The 18,690-nt window shown below is 38.0% G+C and overlaps 3 protein-coding genes across 5 annotated transcripts; 2 read left to right on the forward strand and 1 right to left on the reverse strand.

Moving 5' to 3' along the window:
- The first annotated feature begins 526 nt into the window (after positions 1–526).
- LOC112452451 (transforming acidic coiled-coil-containing protein 3-like) lies at positions 527–8,785 on the forward strand. 3 transcript variants are annotated; one of them, XM_025012662.1, is made up of 7 exons: positions 527–954; positions 1,465–1,613; positions 5,454–7,113; positions 7,200–7,501; positions 7,600–7,892; positions 7,971–8,282; positions 8,372–8,785. In XM_025012662.1, the coding sequence occupies exons 2-7, from the start codon at positions 1,509–1,511 to the stop codon at positions 8,565–8,567; spliced, it is 2,868 nt and encodes a 955-aa protein (XP_024868430.1). In that variant the 5' UTR covers positions 527–954; positions 1,465–1,508; the 3' UTR covers positions 8,568–8,785. The 3 variants fall into 3 exon arrangements, with proteins under 3 accessions (XP_024868430.1, XP_024868431.1, XP_024868432.1); XM_025012663.1 differs by lacking the exons at positions 527–954; positions 1,465–1,613 and adding exons at positions 4,071–4,509; positions 5,205–5,301 and having other exon boundaries at positions 8,372–8,567; XM_025012664.1 differs by lacking the exons at positions 527–954; positions 1,465–1,613 and adding an exon at positions 4,071–4,509 and having other exon boundaries at positions 8,372–8,567.
- Positions 8,786–8,884: 99 nt separating this feature from the next.
- On the reverse strand, positions 8,885–11,737 carry LOC112452458. Its single transcript, XM_025012681.1, has 5 exons — positions 11,399–11,737; positions 10,299–11,046; positions 9,945–10,220; positions 9,341–9,869; positions 8,885–9,262 (listed from the first exon to the last, which is right to left on the reverse strand). The coding sequence occupies exons 2-5, from the start codon at positions 11,036–11,038 to the stop codon at positions 9,038–9,040; spliced, it is 1,770 nt and encodes a 589-aa protein (XP_024868449.1). The 5' UTR covers positions 11,039–11,046; positions 11,399–11,737; the 3' UTR covers positions 8,885–9,037.
- A 195-nt stretch (positions 11,738–11,932) lies between these two features.
- Positions 11,933–14,620, forward strand: LOC112452463 (mitochondrial import receptor subunit TOM40 homolog 1). Its single transcript, XM_025012690.1, has 6 exons — positions 11,933–12,393; positions 12,969–13,083; positions 13,170–13,423; positions 13,795–13,956; positions 14,025–14,174; positions 14,253–14,620. The coding sequence occupies exons 1-6, from the start codon at positions 12,216–12,218 to the stop codon at positions 14,390–14,392; spliced, it is 999 nt and encodes a 332-aa protein (XP_024868458.1). The 5' UTR covers positions 11,933–12,215; the 3' UTR covers positions 14,393–14,620.
- Positions 14,621–18,690: the final 4,070 nt, after the last annotated feature.

Here is an 18,690-nt window from a genome sequence, read left to right on the forward strand (position 1 = left end):
CTTATCTCTTCAAACTACTGCTAATTCATTTATAATTTTATACTTGAACAAAATGAATCCATATCCATCCTACAGTCTTGGCGGACTGAATGAATGACAAAGTTGTGAGGTAAGCGAAAAAATCGGGAAGGATCGCGCGTTCAAAGTGAATGAAACAATCTGATAGCCGTCTTCGAGTCATCTAGTCTCTCTATATAGTCCTATATATTTCCTGTTTTAAATAATAGATTCGAACGATAACAAATCGGAAAGAGAATTTAGTCGAGCACGACTGATGGCCATCGATCGATGCCGGGCAGGGGCGGGAAGAATCCGCTGACTCTTGATTTTAAATTGAACGACGATCGATTAATATCGCGGCTCGCGGATCGCGACGCGTTCGATAGTACTGTCTTACCGACAGGAAGGATCGAGTGGCGCCACTGGCACCGTGTCGCCTGGCTAAACTCAACGGCGCATTCTGATTCGCCACCGCATAACCGCATTCGCATTCAAGTTTCTCAAACGACTTGCAGCCGTTAGGCCACTTGGGCCGTTACTGTCGTTAGTCGGACGATCGTGAAGGTGAAGCTGCGTGATGCGTGAATCGCGCAACGAATTCGCTCGCTGATTGCTCAGGACGCTCAGCTCGTACGGTACGGTGGTGTCGGTGGTACGGACCGGTTGTGAACGGTGGTGTGGACTGTGGAGTGGACTCGTGGACTGTGGAGGTGGAGGTTGAACGCGCTAGGAATCTACATCGAAAGCGGCCGGGCGAAGTGTTTGCCGGATTCTGCATTCTGATGTCAGTGCCAGTCTGCCAGCACTGCCACTACTGCCAGTGACACTCCGACTCCGAATAACAGAAGTACGAGTGCAAACACGCCTCTGCGGGAATTTTCTTTGTTCTCGAAAACACAAGTCTAGAAAGCGAAAGTGCTGCGAGCTTCGTCTTCGCCGTTCTCAAGCGTCTCCGTAAGTAAACTAGTAAAGCCAAAACAAACTTCTTATCGATCGCGATCTTTCGCCAAGTATTGATTCAAAAGAGGAACGAGGGACGAGACTCTCAATTCCATCAGCAGAATTTATAAGACGTTGCCTTATCATTCGCCAAATTGTCGTAATTTATTTATTTATTTATTTATTTATTTATTTATTTTTTTATATATATAAAAAGAATCTACACTTGAAAAGTAAATCTAATAAAAATGTGTATATATATATATTTTTTTTTATCTATTTTATACAAAAAACATATTTCCTGTCGGAATAAAACATTTAAATATTTCGACTGGCTGCATTCCGATATTGACTGTCAGTACTGCAAATTTATATTTTACGTCACGTATACTATAGATTTTCAGTACTGAAAGTTGCTGACAGTGAATATCGGAATGCAGCCTTATTTCTAACATTCATTCATTCATTCATTCATTCATCTTTATTTTTAATCACAATAAAAATCATAATAAAATTTCATACCAGGAAATCAAGACAAATATTTGGCGTATCGAAGAAAAAGTCTGAGAATGTCGAGCCCAAGAGGATATGCTCGCGAAGGCGAAAGAATCGTATTGAAAGAAATAACCGCGACCCTCCAGAATTCTTCACCGATTCAGCTCTCTCGACGAAAGGTACTGTTAATGAATTGTCAAATGTTTTTTATCATTTTAGAGCACCGTTTTTAATTTAATTTAATTTTTTGTCAAATATTTATTTACTCAAGAGAAAATTATTCCGACGATGAGAGAAAAGCATGAGGGGAATGTTGTTGTGCACTTCCGCGACGATACTTTTCTCACATTTGTTTGCGTGAAATTAATAACAAGTACGCTTTTAGGAAATGCGACTTATGCGACGACGGTCAACGCGACGCACAGCTCGCTCTTATCGTCCGCATGTTCTCTTTACATCCTCCTTCGCGCTTCCTTCTTCGTTTACACGGCTGACAGTCAGACCGGAGAGAATGTATTTCTATAAATAAACTCTGTATCTCCAGAAGTACCTTGAAACAAAAATAAGTTTCGCTTTCCGCCACGTGAGAGCATTTCTTTGATGCGTATGAGGAACACGGATTTGTTCGTGGGTAATTTTTATTTCGATTCGGATTACTTTTTAGAATTAAATTTCTCCGTTTCCTCTCCAATGAGATCTCTTTTCATTCGGAAAACTGTCATATTTCTCTATACTACGTGATATAAATTGAAATATTTACAACTGAGGGCAATGCTTTGTTCGCCATGTATCTCTTTGCGTCGTGAGTCGAGAATGAACGTGACGGTATAATTATCTATTACCTATTCGCACATGCATTAATGTAGCATCTATATTGCAGATGTTGATTGACGATGTAAGAGATACTTTCATTTTCACCGACGTGTCTCTCCGATGCTCTTCGTGCTGACGATATCCTTTGATGTTCCTTCGTTTTGTCTGGATTGTCTGGAATGGCTTTTCCAGGGCTTCCAGGCTCTTCCAAGCTTCCAGCTCTTCTTGCCAAGCATCCTTGCCTTATCACACGATGCTCCGTTACCAAGTGTATCCCCATCGCTCCAGATAGCGCCACGCCGGTTGCGCGACTCTTACGCGGCTCGATGGCCGAGAATCCTGTTCCCACCACTTCCATAGTTGGTGATCTTTGCGGCACAATGTCCGTACGGCGTGTGCGCGGCTGGACGGTATGGCTCGGTGCAGCTAGTGTTAGTACGCATCGTCGTGGCATGGTGGAGACGATGTTACTCGCGGTGCAGCTTTTGCCGAAAGTCCGGTCAACGCGCGACGTCGTGTGAAGCTTTCCTTAAAGGATTTCTAATTTAGTTTGTAAAAGGTGAGGCGATTCCCCGTTATCTTATCCTTTCTCTCGTTCTCTTCCTCTTCCTCTTCAACGATTTCTCGCGCGTGCACATGCACGTACATGCGTCGTGCTGCCGCGAGTGTGTCGATCCGACGATGACGGCAGCAGCAGTGGACGCGGTGGTAGTGGTGGTGGTGGTGGTCGTCGTCGTCCGTGGTGGTAGTAGCAGCAGCAGCGATAGGTATTAGTAGTGATGGCGGTGGATGTCTGGAGTATCGACTAGGAAACGCGCCGGGCTAATATTAGAATTTTGACGAGAGATATCTGTCGTTCATCTCCCGCCACGGATCTTGATTTTGGGTCCGTTTTCGCGAAACGTCATTTTTCCTCCCTGGAACAGATGTCTTATAAGAACATCTCATTGTGCATTTCTAATGCGTGACTTCAGAAATATGTCATAGCGATAGGTGTCGTGTATTTCGATCGATTGGGAAATACTTGATTTAATATTTGTCACGTTATATAGTTTTATCAATCGCTTTCTTTTACTTGATTTTTTCTGCTTCTTTTCTTTTTCTTTTTGTATATCGTTTTATTTATGTCTGTTATCGTCATTACTCGTTATTTTCTCTTTTCGTTTTCGTTAATGATCGCTCTTTTAGCATAGCATACTCTTTCTCCTATTAATTGATCTTATTCTACAGATCACACGTATTTATCTGTCTATGATTTTTGGGATTATGTAATTATCTTCATAATTTTCTATTAACCTTATAATCATTTGATAATACTTCTCTATTATCAAATTTATGTATATATATTTTTGAGTCTTTTTTCCAAAGGTCAATATCCGACCTAGTATAATGACGTAATATAAATGCGATAAGAATTGCGTGTGCCTCTTTATAAAGTTTCTTTTTATGTTGCATGCGTTTAAAAAAAAAATATATATTAGAAACATCATCGCTTGCATCAAAGTGTTAAGTGCTGCGCTTAAGTATGCGTCAAGAGCTAAAGAGAGGGTTGCTTATCTTAGAGGGATGAGAGAGACACACCCCGAGATAGTGATGAAGCCTCTGTTAGCGCGGTCAAATGAGAATGAGTCATTCCGACGGTTGCGTTGCAATCTTGATGATGTCAAGAGCACGCCGAATAAGGACTCGCGAGAGATTCGTGTCTCGTAGTAAATTAGATTGTTATTTTTTACGTTATACTCTTCGTTTATTGACCTCATTTCCAGAAAAATAGATTTGTGCTTTTGCCTGGTTTTGCATCCGGTGATGCAATCCTCGTTTTCTATTTCTGAAAATAAATAATATTGGTAAACAGATTTTTTTTTTAAATATAATAATCATAGTTATATTACACGTTTTACTGGCCATTATAATGATTACAATGATATCATGCTTATTGATATTTGAAGAAAAAAGCGAGACCATAAAAAACATTGATATTCATCCAGCTAAGAAATGAAATAGAAATGGACCGAATACCGTATAGTGTCGAAAGCTATAGGTAGTGTTTGGAATAATAAGGCTTAATGTTTGTGTATTAATTTCAAAATTATTCGAGCGCGGAGGATAATCGTGTCAAGGGTAAAAACATAGAAGGAGAAGTGAAACCGTCTTACCGTGGGGTTCTTTGAACTCGCGTGTAAATATGGGACCACGTTGTGCGCTAGGGACAGTCAATAGTAGAGGTTCGTCGAAAAAGTCATGGGAAATCTTCTTTCAACGGTAATTTTATGATACGTAATAATGTGCAATAATTATTTCTTTAACTGTACATCTCATTAGTCGTGCTACGCGAGGATAATTGCTCGATAGCAAAAATACTAATAATAAATTGGTCAATTACTGCATAAAATAAAATTGTTTATAAATATTATTTCTCAACCAGAAAGTTAGAATATTTGTTGTTTATTTTCTGTTCATTTCCACAGTAATGTAGTATTAATTTATATCAATAAAGCAAATGCGTAATAGTAGCCGAACATTATCTCTAACGAGTCTATGTATCGATGAATTAAATTTTATGATAGTGTTTTTGAGAAAACCTTATAGTCTTGTAGTGACTATGTTATTCTGTATTTAATCATCGTACCTTATAACGTTACCGTTATATCGCACTTTGCTGCAAATTAACGAATGTCCACGATTGTCAGCATCTCTTTGCCCGGAGCGAAGCTGCTTTAAAGCAGCTGTAGCGTTATCGAGACAGATACTTCCGAGACAGTAGTTGTCGTCGTCTTGCAAAAGCGAGCGGAACTGACACAACCAAGGCCTTTCTCTCTCGATGTCTTATAATTAGCCTGAGCGAGGCGTGAAGTGATTGCGCAATTTCTTTTACGAAAATCGCCAGATCTCGAATTGTCAGCTGACTTAACAAAGACGTAGTCGTAAAGTCGTCAGTAAGCGTTGATATTTCGCAGACTGTAGATCGGTTGCAACTGGCGTAATATGGAGTATATCCATAAACTTCTGCATCGTGCCACGAGCCCAAGAACGTCTCCTTCGCCCACGCCGACGGTATATTGCGTCGCATACGCTTTTAAAGACGTTTTCTGTCAAACTCACGGATTAGACGACAATTATGTGTCGACAATCATATGACATGATGTTTTGTTTAAAAGAGAGGAAAAAGGTACGCTTGTATCCTAATGCGTTTTTTTTATTTTCAGAGCGGCAACGATAGTCCCGTGACTGTCCCGAAGACAACAGAGCATGAGATCAAGGTTCGTTTTGCCCGTGAGTTTGCCGATGTAGGATCGGTCACGGAAAATCTCTGCTTGGCGCCGGAGAGTCTGTCGTCGGCCAGCAGTTTCCATAGTCTCAGCAGCACTCTCAGTACCAAGAGCAGTAGCGGCATATGCCCCGATTCGACACCCGAAACTCCAGATGACGCCGCAGATATATCATATGTGAACTCCAATATACCTGGTGTAGAGGACTTGATTCTCGCGTGTGCAGACATCCATCTGGGAAGTGAATACGACAGTCAGGATCTCAGTCAAGATCAGACCTTTGCATCGGCCACAGACGAGACACCGTTTCCCACAAGCGATTGTTCCCTTAACGAAGATTTATTGGACAGCACCGATAACCAAACACAAGTGATTGAGACGAGTTCTCAATTACATGGGACAACGTCCTTGAATCAAACGCATATTTTGGGATCGCCCAATAACACACTTCCCGTTCAAGATTCACAGTTCGTGATTTCATATCCTCCTGCGGAAGAATACGTACTACAAGTAGAAGAATCGATCGATAAGCATATTCCACTACAGGAAAGTGCTAATATAGTGAGCGAGCTTGAAACGTGCAACGTTGCGAGTAGTATTGTAAAAGATTCACTGCCAACAAGTAATGTGAATGATGATCAGTTGAATATAACAACTACCGTTTCAACTGGTAATATAACTTTCAATGTGATCGCGCTTAGCGAAGAACAGGCAATAGAAAACGATTGCACCTCCGAAATATTACCTTTAAAAGATCCACAGTTGTGTCCTACCGAAATTTCTGTTCCGTCCATATCCTCATTAGCGCAATATGCAGATCTTTCGTTACCTAGTATATCCAGTATATCGTCGCCATTAGAAGATACTGATAGTAACGCGAAAGAAACGGGTGTACAGGCTTTATCGGAACCTAAGCAAGATACATCAACAGTATTGTCACCTTCTGACAATCTCGATCAAAAATTATCGCAAATAACTGTAAATAATTCTGTTGATGAAGCAGAAAAGAACGAAATTATCAAAGAAGAGTTGCCTCAATTGGATAATTGCATTGTGTCAGATAAAAAAGATAACATACAATTACTAAATAAGACTAGTATTATAGAACCAAACACTTTGGAAGCTAAACAGGAGGAAAACTTACAGACGAGTATCGATAAAAAAGATTTAGAGACCGAGAATAACGTGGTATTGAATGAAATACAGAAGTTAATTGAAGAAGAAATTGCCATATGTAATGAGACCCGTGTTATAGATAAACAATGTAATTTATCAGAAACTGTAATTATAGAAAAAGAAAAATATATTGCGGAGGGTGCAGCTGTGTCGAGTGCTGTTAAAGAAGAAACATCCGTTGAAGAAGAACTCGATCGTACGCTTACTTTACAAGAGATAGATATAAACTTTGAACCTGATGAAGAACAGTACGAGGAATTTAAACCTCAACGACAAAGTACTACATTGTCGTCATTGATTAATGCAGAGTCGTATTTTGAGGAATTGAAATCTACAGTTGACAAAGTTACTAGTGAGCTACTCAATCCTTCACTGGAGCACACGGACGACACAGATCAATTTGTGAGCGCAACATCTGAAAGTAAGTACAAATTACATTAGAAGCTCTTTAAACTTTTTTGTGATTTTATTATTGAAATTTATTAATTACATGAATATTGTTTTTAGTTTTCCAGGATCCTTCGACATTTGATTTCTTGTTAGCACGAAGTAATTCTACGCATTCAAATCGTCTTAGAGCGGAATCTTTGTATGTTAAATTTGACCCTTTGGTATCGAACATCAGCATGTTGCCTCAAGGAAATACCCAAACGATAAACGAAGACAAAAATGGCAAAAATGAGTCGCCACTTCCTGATGTCGGTACACCAAAACGTAATCCTGCCATAGCAGCTATAGACAGACTGCTTTTTTATAGTCCTCTTCCTAATGCAACAGTGCAAAAGTCAGAGGAAGCGCAAGAAAAAAATGTAGGTAAAAGTGACTATTGACTATTATGTGCTCTAATTGTTATGTGAAGTATATAATGAAGTACATGAGAGTATATTAAAAGCAAATTATTTTTCAGGAACAACCGGCAGAAGCGCCTAAATCTGACGCACCACTTATTGATCATATAGATATGAGTAAAGAACTTGAACTTGTAAGAACGACGGTACTACAATTGGAGGAAGAATTAGAGAAACAGAAGAAAGAGCATGAAGCAGAATTGGAAAGACAGAAAGCAGAATTGGAAAGACAGAAAGCAGAATTGGAAAGACAGAAAGCAGAATTCGAAAGACAGAAAGCAACCTTTCAGGAAAAAATTAATAAATTACAGGCACAAATGTCACAAGAGATAAAAACCAAGACCCAGATGACGTAAGTGATATACTAAATACTAACAATAAGTAAATAGATTTGTTAAGATTGAATAAAATATGAAAATAATTGATTTAGGGTTGTTGTGGAAGAGTACGAAAAGTCAATTAGCAGATTACTCACGGAGCGGGAAAGGGATCGTACAAGCCTCGAACAAGACAAGGCAAAATTGCAAGAAGAATTGCAAGCTGCAAACCATCATCTAACTAATACGGAAGCAGCGTTTAACGACGTCCACCAAAAGTATGAGAGACTCAAAGGAGTTGTATCGGCGTATAAAAGTAACGAAACTGTATTAAAAGAAAGTATCCAAGAAAATGTAGAAACCATAAAAACATTGGAAACACGATACGATCAGCTCAAGGAACATGCAATGACTCAACTAGAAAAGTATGCATAGATAATATCATCGTATAATATTTCTCGCGGAAAAACATATATCACACATATTAATATATGTATATTTTAATATATTTTAGAGCTAATTTGGAGTTGGATGGAATACGAAAACAGAACGAAGCAGAAACAGTGAAGCTGCATGCGATGATAAGGAAAGCAGAGCTTAAAAGCAATTCGCTCGCTGAGCTTGTAGAACAGAAAACGAAGGAAAACAAAGAACTCGCGAAAATCCTAGACGAAGTTATCGCCAGGGTTGGTCACGGAAACTCTGATTGAAAATCAAGTATCGCGATTAGTCTTTATTTTTTTACTTGTCCTTACTATCTTAAATACAAACTTAAATATGTTAGATACGATTGATGTATGGATGTGCATTAACTCGTAAAGTTAGTGCGTAAAATTGCGTTTTGCTTCAGGAAAACGTCTTTTATTAATTATTTATAAGTTGTGAAATATAACTATTTTAAAGCTAATAAAACTATGCTTATTAAAAACACACTTTTATTTATACGATAAAAAATGTTTAATTACCCTGCGCATGTGGGTGTAACAACATACAAATCCCATTTTTAAATCTTACATTTTACCTTATATTATTAAGTTATATAAAAGTTATAGTGTAAACACATGTCGGCTAAAGGTACAAGCACCTATATATTTGGTCATTTTAAATGTCCTGTTTGCCAAAAAGCAAATTTTTTATGCAACTTGATGAATTTTACTATTAATTGTACTAACGAGTACTGTCAATCTATTGGCCTGGTATCGACAAGAAACAGTACGTGATGCTTGGCTAGTTTTAACATGCGATCACTCGTACTTCCCGGTTTCCGCGGAATATTTCGATTTTCAAGATCAGGCATAAATTTTTTTATTGTGCGTGCCAAGTTTGCGGCGTATTGTTTAAATTTCGGGTGACTCATGCCAATTCCTTTGCTTCGCAGGGCCTCCGCAACCGCCCAAAGTAATTTCTAGAAATAAGTAAGAAAAATTATATTGTCAATGTATAGTGTATTAAAGTAAATAGAAAACACAGCTAATACACAAACCTTTTTATGAGTATTGCTCAGTTCATTCTTTCCTTGACTGAAAGACGTTTCATTTTTCGAGAGAATACTACTCGATGAATGTCTATCCCATATAACCTTTGAGGTATTCTTTAATTCGTGCGTGCAGTCAAATGATAAACTTTTCGCCCATTTTAATCGTGGCCCTTGTAATTCTTCCTCGCACTTTCTTTTTCTACTTTCTTCTCTTAAAGACGTTCGTTTCGCATCTTCAGATTCGTTCTTTTTCGGCGTTGTAAATAAAACGCGTTTAATTTTTTGAGGATCTGTGTTATTTGTACCGAATACGTTGCTAGGGCCAGGATGATCTGATGGGGGGCTTTGAAATAACGCACGTTTCGAAGTTTCTAATTTGGATTTATACGGACTTGACTCATCTAACATTAATCTTCGAACGACTTTCTTTTTTGCTGAACTCCTTGGGCTTTTACCTCGAGGACTCTTACCTCTTGGACTTTTACCACGTAAACTTTTACCTCTTGGACTTTTTCCTTTTTTATGTGTAAGTTTCCTACATTTTATATCGAGATTTATTATATAAAATTATGCTCTCGGTTAATTATCATATTTTTGATGAAATACATACTTAATTGGTATCATTAACTGCCTTTTATCAGCAAGTCCCAATCCTTGCAAATTAGCGCTGCAAAAAGTCCTACGTCTTTTGGCTAAGTGCGTCAATCTCTTCTCTGGACTTTGACCGTTTCCGCGTTTTATCAATAAACTTCGCTTTCTCGCACTTCCCGGTGGCTGTTTCGAAAACCATATATTACAAGTAGATTGCGTCTCAGCTCCTATGTACCTTTCACATAATTTAACCGTTAAGTTTTCAAACTCTTCTACAGTTCTGCTTCTGTTATAACTAAAATTAAAAAAAAAATAGCATTAAAAGGATAGAATTGCATACTTTATGGTAAATTAAAACTCACTGTAAACTCACTGTATGCCATGGAACTTGTGCGAGTAAGCCTGAGGCCACGTTAAAGCTTTAACCTCTTTTTCGTCAATCGTTTGATAAAGAAGAGGAGATTGCTCGTGAGATACGTCTGCATTGTCTCCAACTGGTGGAACTTGGACTGTTGCTTCAATCGTATTAACTGAATTCTTTATCTCCTTAGAAACACCGTGTTGTACATTCGAGTTTGGGCTATCATTCTTGGTTAAGCCTGATTTGGTGGCTTCTGTACTATTAGCTGGCAAATCACAAGCGTCAAAGGCATTTGTCAAATTCCGCGGAGTGCCTTTTGTGCATTGATAAGAAACATTCCTATCGTTAGTTTCTGTGGTTCTCTGCTCCTCGGGTTTTGTGCTTTCCGTAGATTCTGAATCTCCATTGGACAATGGATATCCGTTACAGAATAATTGACGATTTTCATAAATGTGTTGCAAAAAATCAGAACAATCGCTCTGACACGTCGTATGTCTTGGCGGAGGTGGGACACCGCTCAAATACTTGTTAATTCTAACCAGCATGTAACTATCCGATTTTGCGATCAATTCAGCCCGAGTTGGTTCTCGAGGCGCCATCACCGTCAATCTACCATTGTCAGCTAGCGTGTCAATATTTCTGTTATCTGTATCACTTTCGGTGTCACTGTCAAACATTTCTGGACTAGAGACATTTGGGAATGTCTCCGTAATTTGGGAGCTCTCATATTGATTGGCAAAACAGCAATCCATATAGTTTTCTAAAAATTCAGAAAATTATTATTGTGCTGAATGTTGTAATAAATTTAACAATATGCAACCTATCAGATTTGTTTTTTTTTTTTTTTTTAATGCATGTGCTCATACGGTGCCTTATTTGCGGGCAAACCTTTTCTCGTTTTTGTACATTTCCCAAATTTTACTAATTCTGGCATATCATTCTACTGATAATATTTCGTGAAAATACTTAAAAGTACATCGCGATATGAATCGGAACGTGCAGCTGATAACTGATTGTGAGCGAAACGCCACATTCGCTACATCGTAATATTAATAATGCGTCAGATGTGTACATGTACGCACGATGTATGTACCATGTATGTGTATACTTACGTTCCAGTATTATGACAGCCGAAAGATTCGCGTTCTTCTGCCTTCACATACGTCTGTTCCTTCGGTGGCACAAAATATCGCTCCACGAGGAGCTTCGTTCGGTAACGTACTGGCTACAGGCTACAGGCTTATTTGTTTTTCGAATCTCCGCGAGTCAAGATAACTCCGTTCCGCTGTTGCGTAGTGCGTACTGCTCACTGCTCCCCTCTCCATATCCTCGTATACTCGACTATTCGCCAAACAAGATCGTGATCATCGTGATGATGTGACGAAGGTTCACGAAGGTTAGGTTAGGTTAGGAAGGATTCACCCACCGCGTCCGCGCGTCCGGCGACTCCGGCGTCCAGTGTGAACTGTGACCAGGTTCTCTCGCCGTCATTGGTCGGCCTCGGGCCTACTTCGTCACCTCGTAATTACATTTATGGCTGTTCGAATTGGACTAAAATATTCTACTGGAATCTTTTTCGCGTTGGTATCCCTGCGTCAGTACGTCACACTGTCACACAACTCTTTAGAACATATACATACATACATACACGTGTCTAAACACGACTCGCGCTCGTCACGTTATTCACTATTCACGTCCGTGCTCCGTGCCCCGTGGAAGAAACTTTGTGGTTATCTTTTACAAATGGCGACTTACGGTAAGACACGCCGTGCCGTATAACCCGCAACCCGTAAGATTAGTCCGGCTCGTTTTTGTCGTGTAAATAAACGTTGAAGCGTTCGGCGCGACGTATCCGATTCAACGATTGGACGAAAAGCGATCCTCGACGCGCAACGTATTCGATAATCTTGTGCTAACTATTCCGTAATAATGGGAAACGCGATGGCCGCCTCCGCACCTCCTCCACCGCCACCTCCGCCACCGGGTCCCGGACTAATGCCGAATTTAGGGAAACCGGACCCTTCGACGGATGTCTACGCGCCTACCGAGGCGCCCAGCCAGATCGAGAACCCGGGTACCATCGAGGATTTGCACAAAAAGTGTAAAGGTAAGGTACCTCGTCAGAGTGCATGCCACGACCCTACTCGAGTACTCCCCGCTTTCTCCTTCGTGTTTTTCCATTTTATCACAGAAAACTTCCTAGTAGATTGTTCGCTTGACAATCAACAATTGATGTATAACTTTTCCTATTCAAATAGCTTTCCACTTAGTACTTTCACTTATTATTATATTTTCTTATAATTTTTTATATATTACTTTTATGTTCTGTACTTTGTGCTCTGTCATTAAACAATAAGTTACAATTTGTGATTTTTATGTCCAGGGTTCGGTTTAATCTGTCCTCGGCGATATCTCGAAAACTATCAAAGTTAGATGAAAAAAGAAGTTTTTATTTGAAAAATTTGACTACCTCTTCCATCCTCGAAATCTAATATGGAAGGGTACAGTTGCATCATACTAAAAATCATCTCAAAGTAATCCCATTGAAGGGGCTATTTTAATTTTTCGCCTAACTTGGATAGAATCCAAGATATCGACGTGGACAGATTAAACTGAACACCCTGTGTGTATATTACTTCGTCTTACGTAGAAAAAGTCTGTGATTACGTTTATATTTTACAGATATATTTCCTACAAATTTTGAAGGAGCAAAACTGGTAGTCAATAAGGGATTGAGTAATCATTTTCATATTTCACATACTATTAATATGAGTTCTGTATCACCATCTGGCTACAGGTAAATCAGCATCTTAGATGGAAATATTTGCTGTTAATATTAATGCGTTTTACAATATAAACCCATATTATTTATTTTTTTTCCAGATTTGGCGCGACTTATGTCGGTACAAAACAAATTTCACCTACGGAAGCGTATCCTATATTATTGGGCGATATTGATTCAAGTGGAAATCTTAATGCCAATGTTCTTCATCAGTTTGGTTCAAGACTCAAAGGAAAATTGGCAGCGCAAGTGCAAAGAAATAAATATACCGCTGTACAAATGACAGCTGATTATCGAGGGGATGCATATACCTGTTCGTTAACGCTAGGCAATCCAGACATTCTTAATGGCTCTGGTAGGTTGCTGATATAAAAAATATTTTGGGGCTGAGTGTGCTTGTTGCGTGGTGATGGATGGAGAGGAGTAAGTGTACGATTGGATGAAATGTGTTTTCCAAAATATTTACGACTCTGCGAGTCGTAAATATGATGGTGACTCCACTGGTACGTGCCCACTTCGACTCTTGGTTCGAGCGTCGATCAGCTGATAAAGGCAATGAGCATTTTTGCTGAATTTGTTTATATACTTAGTTAGCGGAACCAGGCGCTCGCGAGTAAGCGCATTTGCCATCTTGATAGGGGCACACGCGGCCACCACAATATCACATGTGTTGTAAAAATTTTATGTATGTTATCTAAATGTTAAATATTGCAAATATATTTTCAGGTGTCCTTGTTTTACACTATCTTCAAAGCTTGACACCATCGCTTTCATTGGGCGGTGAGCTTGCGTACCAACGTGGGCCTGCTATACCAGGCGGACAAGTTGCATTATTATCCGCTGCAGGAAGATATACGAGTGGTGACTCTACATTCAGCGGTAGCATTAGTAAGTAGTTGTTATTGTCCTGATAAACTTATACGATTTCTTCGTTTTTTAAATAATTATTTTCCAAGGTACATCCGCTTGCCACCTCTGTTTCTATCAAAGAGCTAGTCAACAGTTACAAATGGGTGTGGAGTTAGAAATTAATGCGCGAATGCAAGAATCGACGGCAACGCTTGCCTATCAAGTCGATTTACCTAAAGCAGATTTAGTGTTTAAAGGTATGTATTCAAAATTACTTTAGAGACATAACAATTTTATCCAATTCTCTAATTTCTATTTAATTTCTGATATTATAGGTAGCGTAGATACGACTTGGACAGTAGGAGCAGTTTTAGAAAAGAGATTACAACCATTACCATTCTCATTTGCGCTCAGTGGTATGCTCAATCACAACAAGCAGCAATTTAGATTAGGTTGTGGCCTAATCATCGGTTAAGAACAATGCGAAGCTATGCAATTTTCAAGGAAATCGGGGATTACGCTTTGTGCAGCCGGACAGTCACGTAATCTTAGGATCAATGCCATATCGACTTCTTTCTGACTTTAGTGGTTATCAGGGCATATTGTTTCGTTAAAAATACAACCCATGTTAAACGATCGTGTTAATTTGATTAAAAGATCTATACGAATTTCCAAATTGGATTTCTCGTTTTAACACACCGTCTACGTTTTTTTTTATTTCTGTCTATAGCACGTTGCTATTGAGATATTCATTACATAACTTTTTTACATTAATATTCTATCCATCATAAAATTTTAAGTATATTTTTGTGAATAAAATATAACACCGTAGCATGACAAAATTAATATTTAATTTTTAACATATTGTCAACATTTTGAACAATTACTAAAAACAAATGCGCTAATTTTTTATATTAAGTCAGATATTAAGATTAATGATCAAGTTGCAAATGCTAAGTGTGAAAAATTCATTTGTATAGTTGAAACAAAAACGTTGAAAAATAATTGATTCAATTTTATTTACTATATTAATTTCGTTAAACGAATGATATTGTTATAAATATCCCATAATCAAAGATGTAGAAGTATATTACAAAGTAGTGGAGTCACCGAACTAAATTTGCTTGGTGTTATTTTCCGAACGTATTGATCTATTTCCCGAAATTTTCTATTTACAAATAGAAACCGAATATACATGGCTTTAACTTTAATTATATGTAATTTCAGCATTTACTTGAGTAATACGTGTCTTAGTTACAAATGCAACGCAATGCATTTATCATATAAATCATGTAGACAGTTCTATTTCATGTATTATTTATATAAATTGCTGAATGTAATCATTACGTTGATATAGATCTCCTGTTGAAAATTTGCAATTTACGAAAAAACAAATAATTTGTGAACATTCATGTTTATAATTGATTGTAAATATGTCAGATGAAAATATGACGTAATATTATGTGCCACAACTAAAACAATATAATGATTAGGAGGTAATATTTGCTTTGTACTGACAATGAGATAAAGCATAAGAGATATTTCGATTCACGCGTAAATGTAGCGTCGTAAATTGTAAAGAAATGCGTAATCGTAAAAATTGTTGGCGCAAAACTTACTACAACGCACATTCTCGCGTTAGCGAGAATTCTATTTCAATATAAAATCTTGTTTGTCTGATTGTGAAAAAAAGATAAATAGGAAATAGGAAGTGTACAACCCCCGGTTTGAAGATGCGGCCGCACGCGCGGAAAGATTCAGGGTTTCCTACTCTTTAATCTGTTTGTACATATACAATTTTATTGTAAGTACGGCAGAATAAAGTTGTATATTGTTGAACAAAACTTAAATTAAAAACATCCTTAATTATTGTCCTCTAGATTATAAAATAAAAAAGGATATTTCGCTACGGGTGCGTAGCGTGCTTTATCTTTAGATGAGTTCTTGAGGTCAGGGCATGCAGCTGCGAGTTCATTTCCCGGAGAAAACAATAAGCAATTAGCGCGAGGATCGTTAAAAGCTCATGGTGAACCATGTATATGGTGTGCGTGTTATATTTAAATATAAGCGGTTAAACTCGCCAAATAAATTGAGGCTGACTTGCAAATGTATCGATGCTTTTTACCTGTTAAATACGCGTATCGATACTACTTAAAAATCGAATATTTTCAGCTATTTATGTTACTTGTGGTAAAATTAGGAACAAAAGTTTGCCTCTGCAGTAACGGATGCATGAAGAATTTTTCATCATTTCTCTGATATTGTCGTTGCGATTATTCATCTATATATAGAACTTATAGCGATTGTCTTATTAGGTATTGACTCATTAGTGTCGAACGTATGCCAATTTGAAGCTTGAATCAGCTTGAATGAGGCACTTCTGTCTCTTCCGCGTCTTTAATACTTAAATTTTTTTTTACATATATTTATTCAAATGTTTATAAAGGACGTCGAATAAAGCAACGTTAATCATCCGCAGCTTGCTAAGAAAAGCGTGCAGAGAGTGTTTAATTCTCATTTGCAATTGCAAATTCTAAGCGCTTGTATCTCAAGCCGTCTCAATTTTGAAATATTTTAATTTCGCGCCAGTGATGTCAGTTTCGAGTTTCTGGACGCTGCGCGCTGCCCGCTGCTGCCCGTTGCTAGGCGTGTGGAGGGGGTAGCGCACACAAGGAAGTGAATCAAGTGAATGAAGGAGCCGTGTGTATTGTTTATATACATGTGCGCTTCGCTCCGCGGTATATCGTGAAATTTCTCTGTTAAAAGGGCTTGCAAAGCGAGTTTGTGTCGGGAGTGTCGATAGTTCAGGCGACGGGCGATCTCAAGAATGTATCGGTTACGCCGGTTACGCGTCGAGTGTTCGCGGCAATCGTCGCCGGTTCGTCGACGCGGTCGACGCTGCTCCTGCGACGGTGATCCGTCCGCCGTCGTTCGAAACGGGCATAGTTCCAGTGAGTACAAATTACAAATTCCAATGACATAGAAAATGACGTGCGAAAATAATCCTTATGCTTAATTCTTTCGAGAGAATCGCGCATACTTTTCATTAGATGTAGCATGCCTAAAAATTAGATTGTAATTATATCTCGAGCGCCTATTATATTGCGCCTGATGGAAAATCCGCCACTGAATACAGATCACAGTAGATCGCATCGATATAACGTGCGTCGTGCAACAATACAATTAATTGAATCAATATAATTGTCGAATGAGCGCAAATGGGCGATAGTTTCGTCAAGTGAACTCCGTGCGACCGTAGCGTTCCTACGCTACGCTACACGCACGTCCGCGATACAAATGTTTCGTCGATTTCGTCAAATAAACTCCAGGTGACCATAGATGCCGCGTCGGTAAAAATGCAAACGTGCGATTGTACCAACAAATAAATTTCTTGACCATATGATAATATTACTCATACGATAATAAATTTTTCACAGATTAATCAAGTGCGTGCGATAATTAAGATATATTAACTACATGTAATAATATTTTATTACATGTAGTAATTAGCAATGTTACTTGTACACGTAATTGGCAATAAATATTTATGCATGTAGTAATTAATAGTATTTATATACATACAATGTATGTAATTGGCAGTAATATCGCGATTATTTTCTTTCTTGCCGTGATTACTGCTTTTAGTACGATTGCACAATCGTTTTTTTATAGATTAGAAGCATGAAATTGCCTTATGTAATTGTGATTGTTATAAGATTATGCGTGCATGAGTTAATTGAATATTAGGTTAGAGTAGATTAGAAATGCGAGATTGCTGTTAATGCTATGCCATGGTTATAATTTGAAAGAATTATTTGTCTCGTTTATTCCGAATTTCGGCTTTAAATCGCTGACTTTAAAATTGCATAAAAATAAGTAATATGTAATATCGGTAGCGCCGAAAAAAGTAAAAGATCATCGTTGAAAGAATTGTTTTGTCAGTTGCATAATTAGTGGCATATACAGACAGTAGCGGATTTTCGCACTTTGAGGTCTCTATATTATAAATTCTTAATCTTAAATTAATTTAAAACATTCTACAATAGCGAAGTTCTGGAGGCATCTAATGAAAAGCTTAGCGATCAAACAATCGACTACGATTACGTGCGATCGAACGGTTCGTGAAACCAAGTGCGTTCTATTTCGTATTTTGTATTTTGTATTTTGCATGGTATATTTCGTATACTGCGCGGCGCGGCGTGACGAATATACAAGGCGTGCATGAATCCGCGATTTTCATATCTTTCGAAGGTTTCTTCAAAGGTAGAGTGCGTGAACTTTCAAGTTTATTCAGGGTGTGTTTGTAAGTTAAATGTATTTGTGATTAAATAGTGTGTGTGTGTGTGTGTGTATGTGTTTGTGTGTATATGTGTGTAATTAATATCTATTTCTGTTTCAGCATTTCCTCGATGAAGCTGATACAGATTTTTAAGACGAGCTGATACGGATTTGTGCAACCAGCAGAGCATACTGCAATACGTTAGCTGGTGAGTAAAATTATTTACTAATAATTTAAGTACATATATAACTGTGATGACATGTATATGTAATTGATATTATTTATTATACATTCCAAATCAAATTACTTAAAAATATTTATTGAACAAATTTTTATAAATTCAAAGAGAACTTTGACCAATTTGAGAATCTTCAATTATTTTCAAACAAGTATTCTTGATGAAAATTTAATATAGACCAGAAAAATATCAAATCACGAGTAACTGAATAACTAAATAACTGAATCACTGAATTGAGCCCAGAATATCAATATTA

This window comes from Temnothorax curvispinosus, unplaced genomic scaffold (assembly GCF_003070985.1).
Source record: "Temnothorax curvispinosus isolate PA1 unplaced genomic scaffold, ASM307098v1 QBEX01003408.1, whole genome shotgun sequence".
In the NCBI taxonomy this organism is placed as follows: Eukaryota; Metazoa; Arthropoda; class Insecta; order Hymenoptera; family Formicidae; genus Temnothorax; species Temnothorax curvispinosus.

Coding starts and splice junctions, on each gene's coding strand:
- LOC112452463 (XM_025012690.1), top strand. CDS start 12,216: ATGGGAAACGCGATGGCCGCCTCCGCACCTCCTCCACCGCCACCTCCG. Junction 13,084..13,169: donor GTATCACCATCTGGCTACAG/GTAAATCAGCAT, acceptor TTTTTTTTCCAG/ATTTGGCGCGACTTATGTCG. Junction 14,175..14,252: donor AGCAGATTTAGTGTTTAAAG/GTATGTATTCAA, acceptor CTGATATTATAG/GTAGCGTAGATACGACTTGG.
- LOC112452451 (XM_025012662.1), top strand. CDS start 1,509: ATGTCGAGCCCAAGAGGATATGCTCGCGAAGGCGAAAGAATCGTATTG. Junction 1,614..5,453: donor TTCAGCTCTCTCGACGAAAG/GTACTGTTAATG, acceptor TTTTATTTTCAG/AGCGGCAACGATAGTCCCGT. Junction 7,114..7,199: donor TGTGAGCGCAACATCTGAAA/GTAAGTACAAAT, acceptor TATTGTTTTTAG/TTTTCCAGGATCCTTCGACA.
- LOC112452458 (XM_025012681.1), bottom strand. CDS start 11,038: ATGGATTGCTGTTTTGCCAATCAATATGAGAGCTCCCAAATTACGGAG. Junction 10,221..10,298: donor CACAAGTTCCATGGCATACA/GTGAGTTTACAG, acceptor TTTTAATTTTAG/TTATAACAGAAGCAGAACTG. Junction 9,870..9,944: donor CAGTTAATGATACCAATTAA/GTATGTATTTCA, acceptor TATAAAATGTAG/GAAACTTACACATAAAAAAG.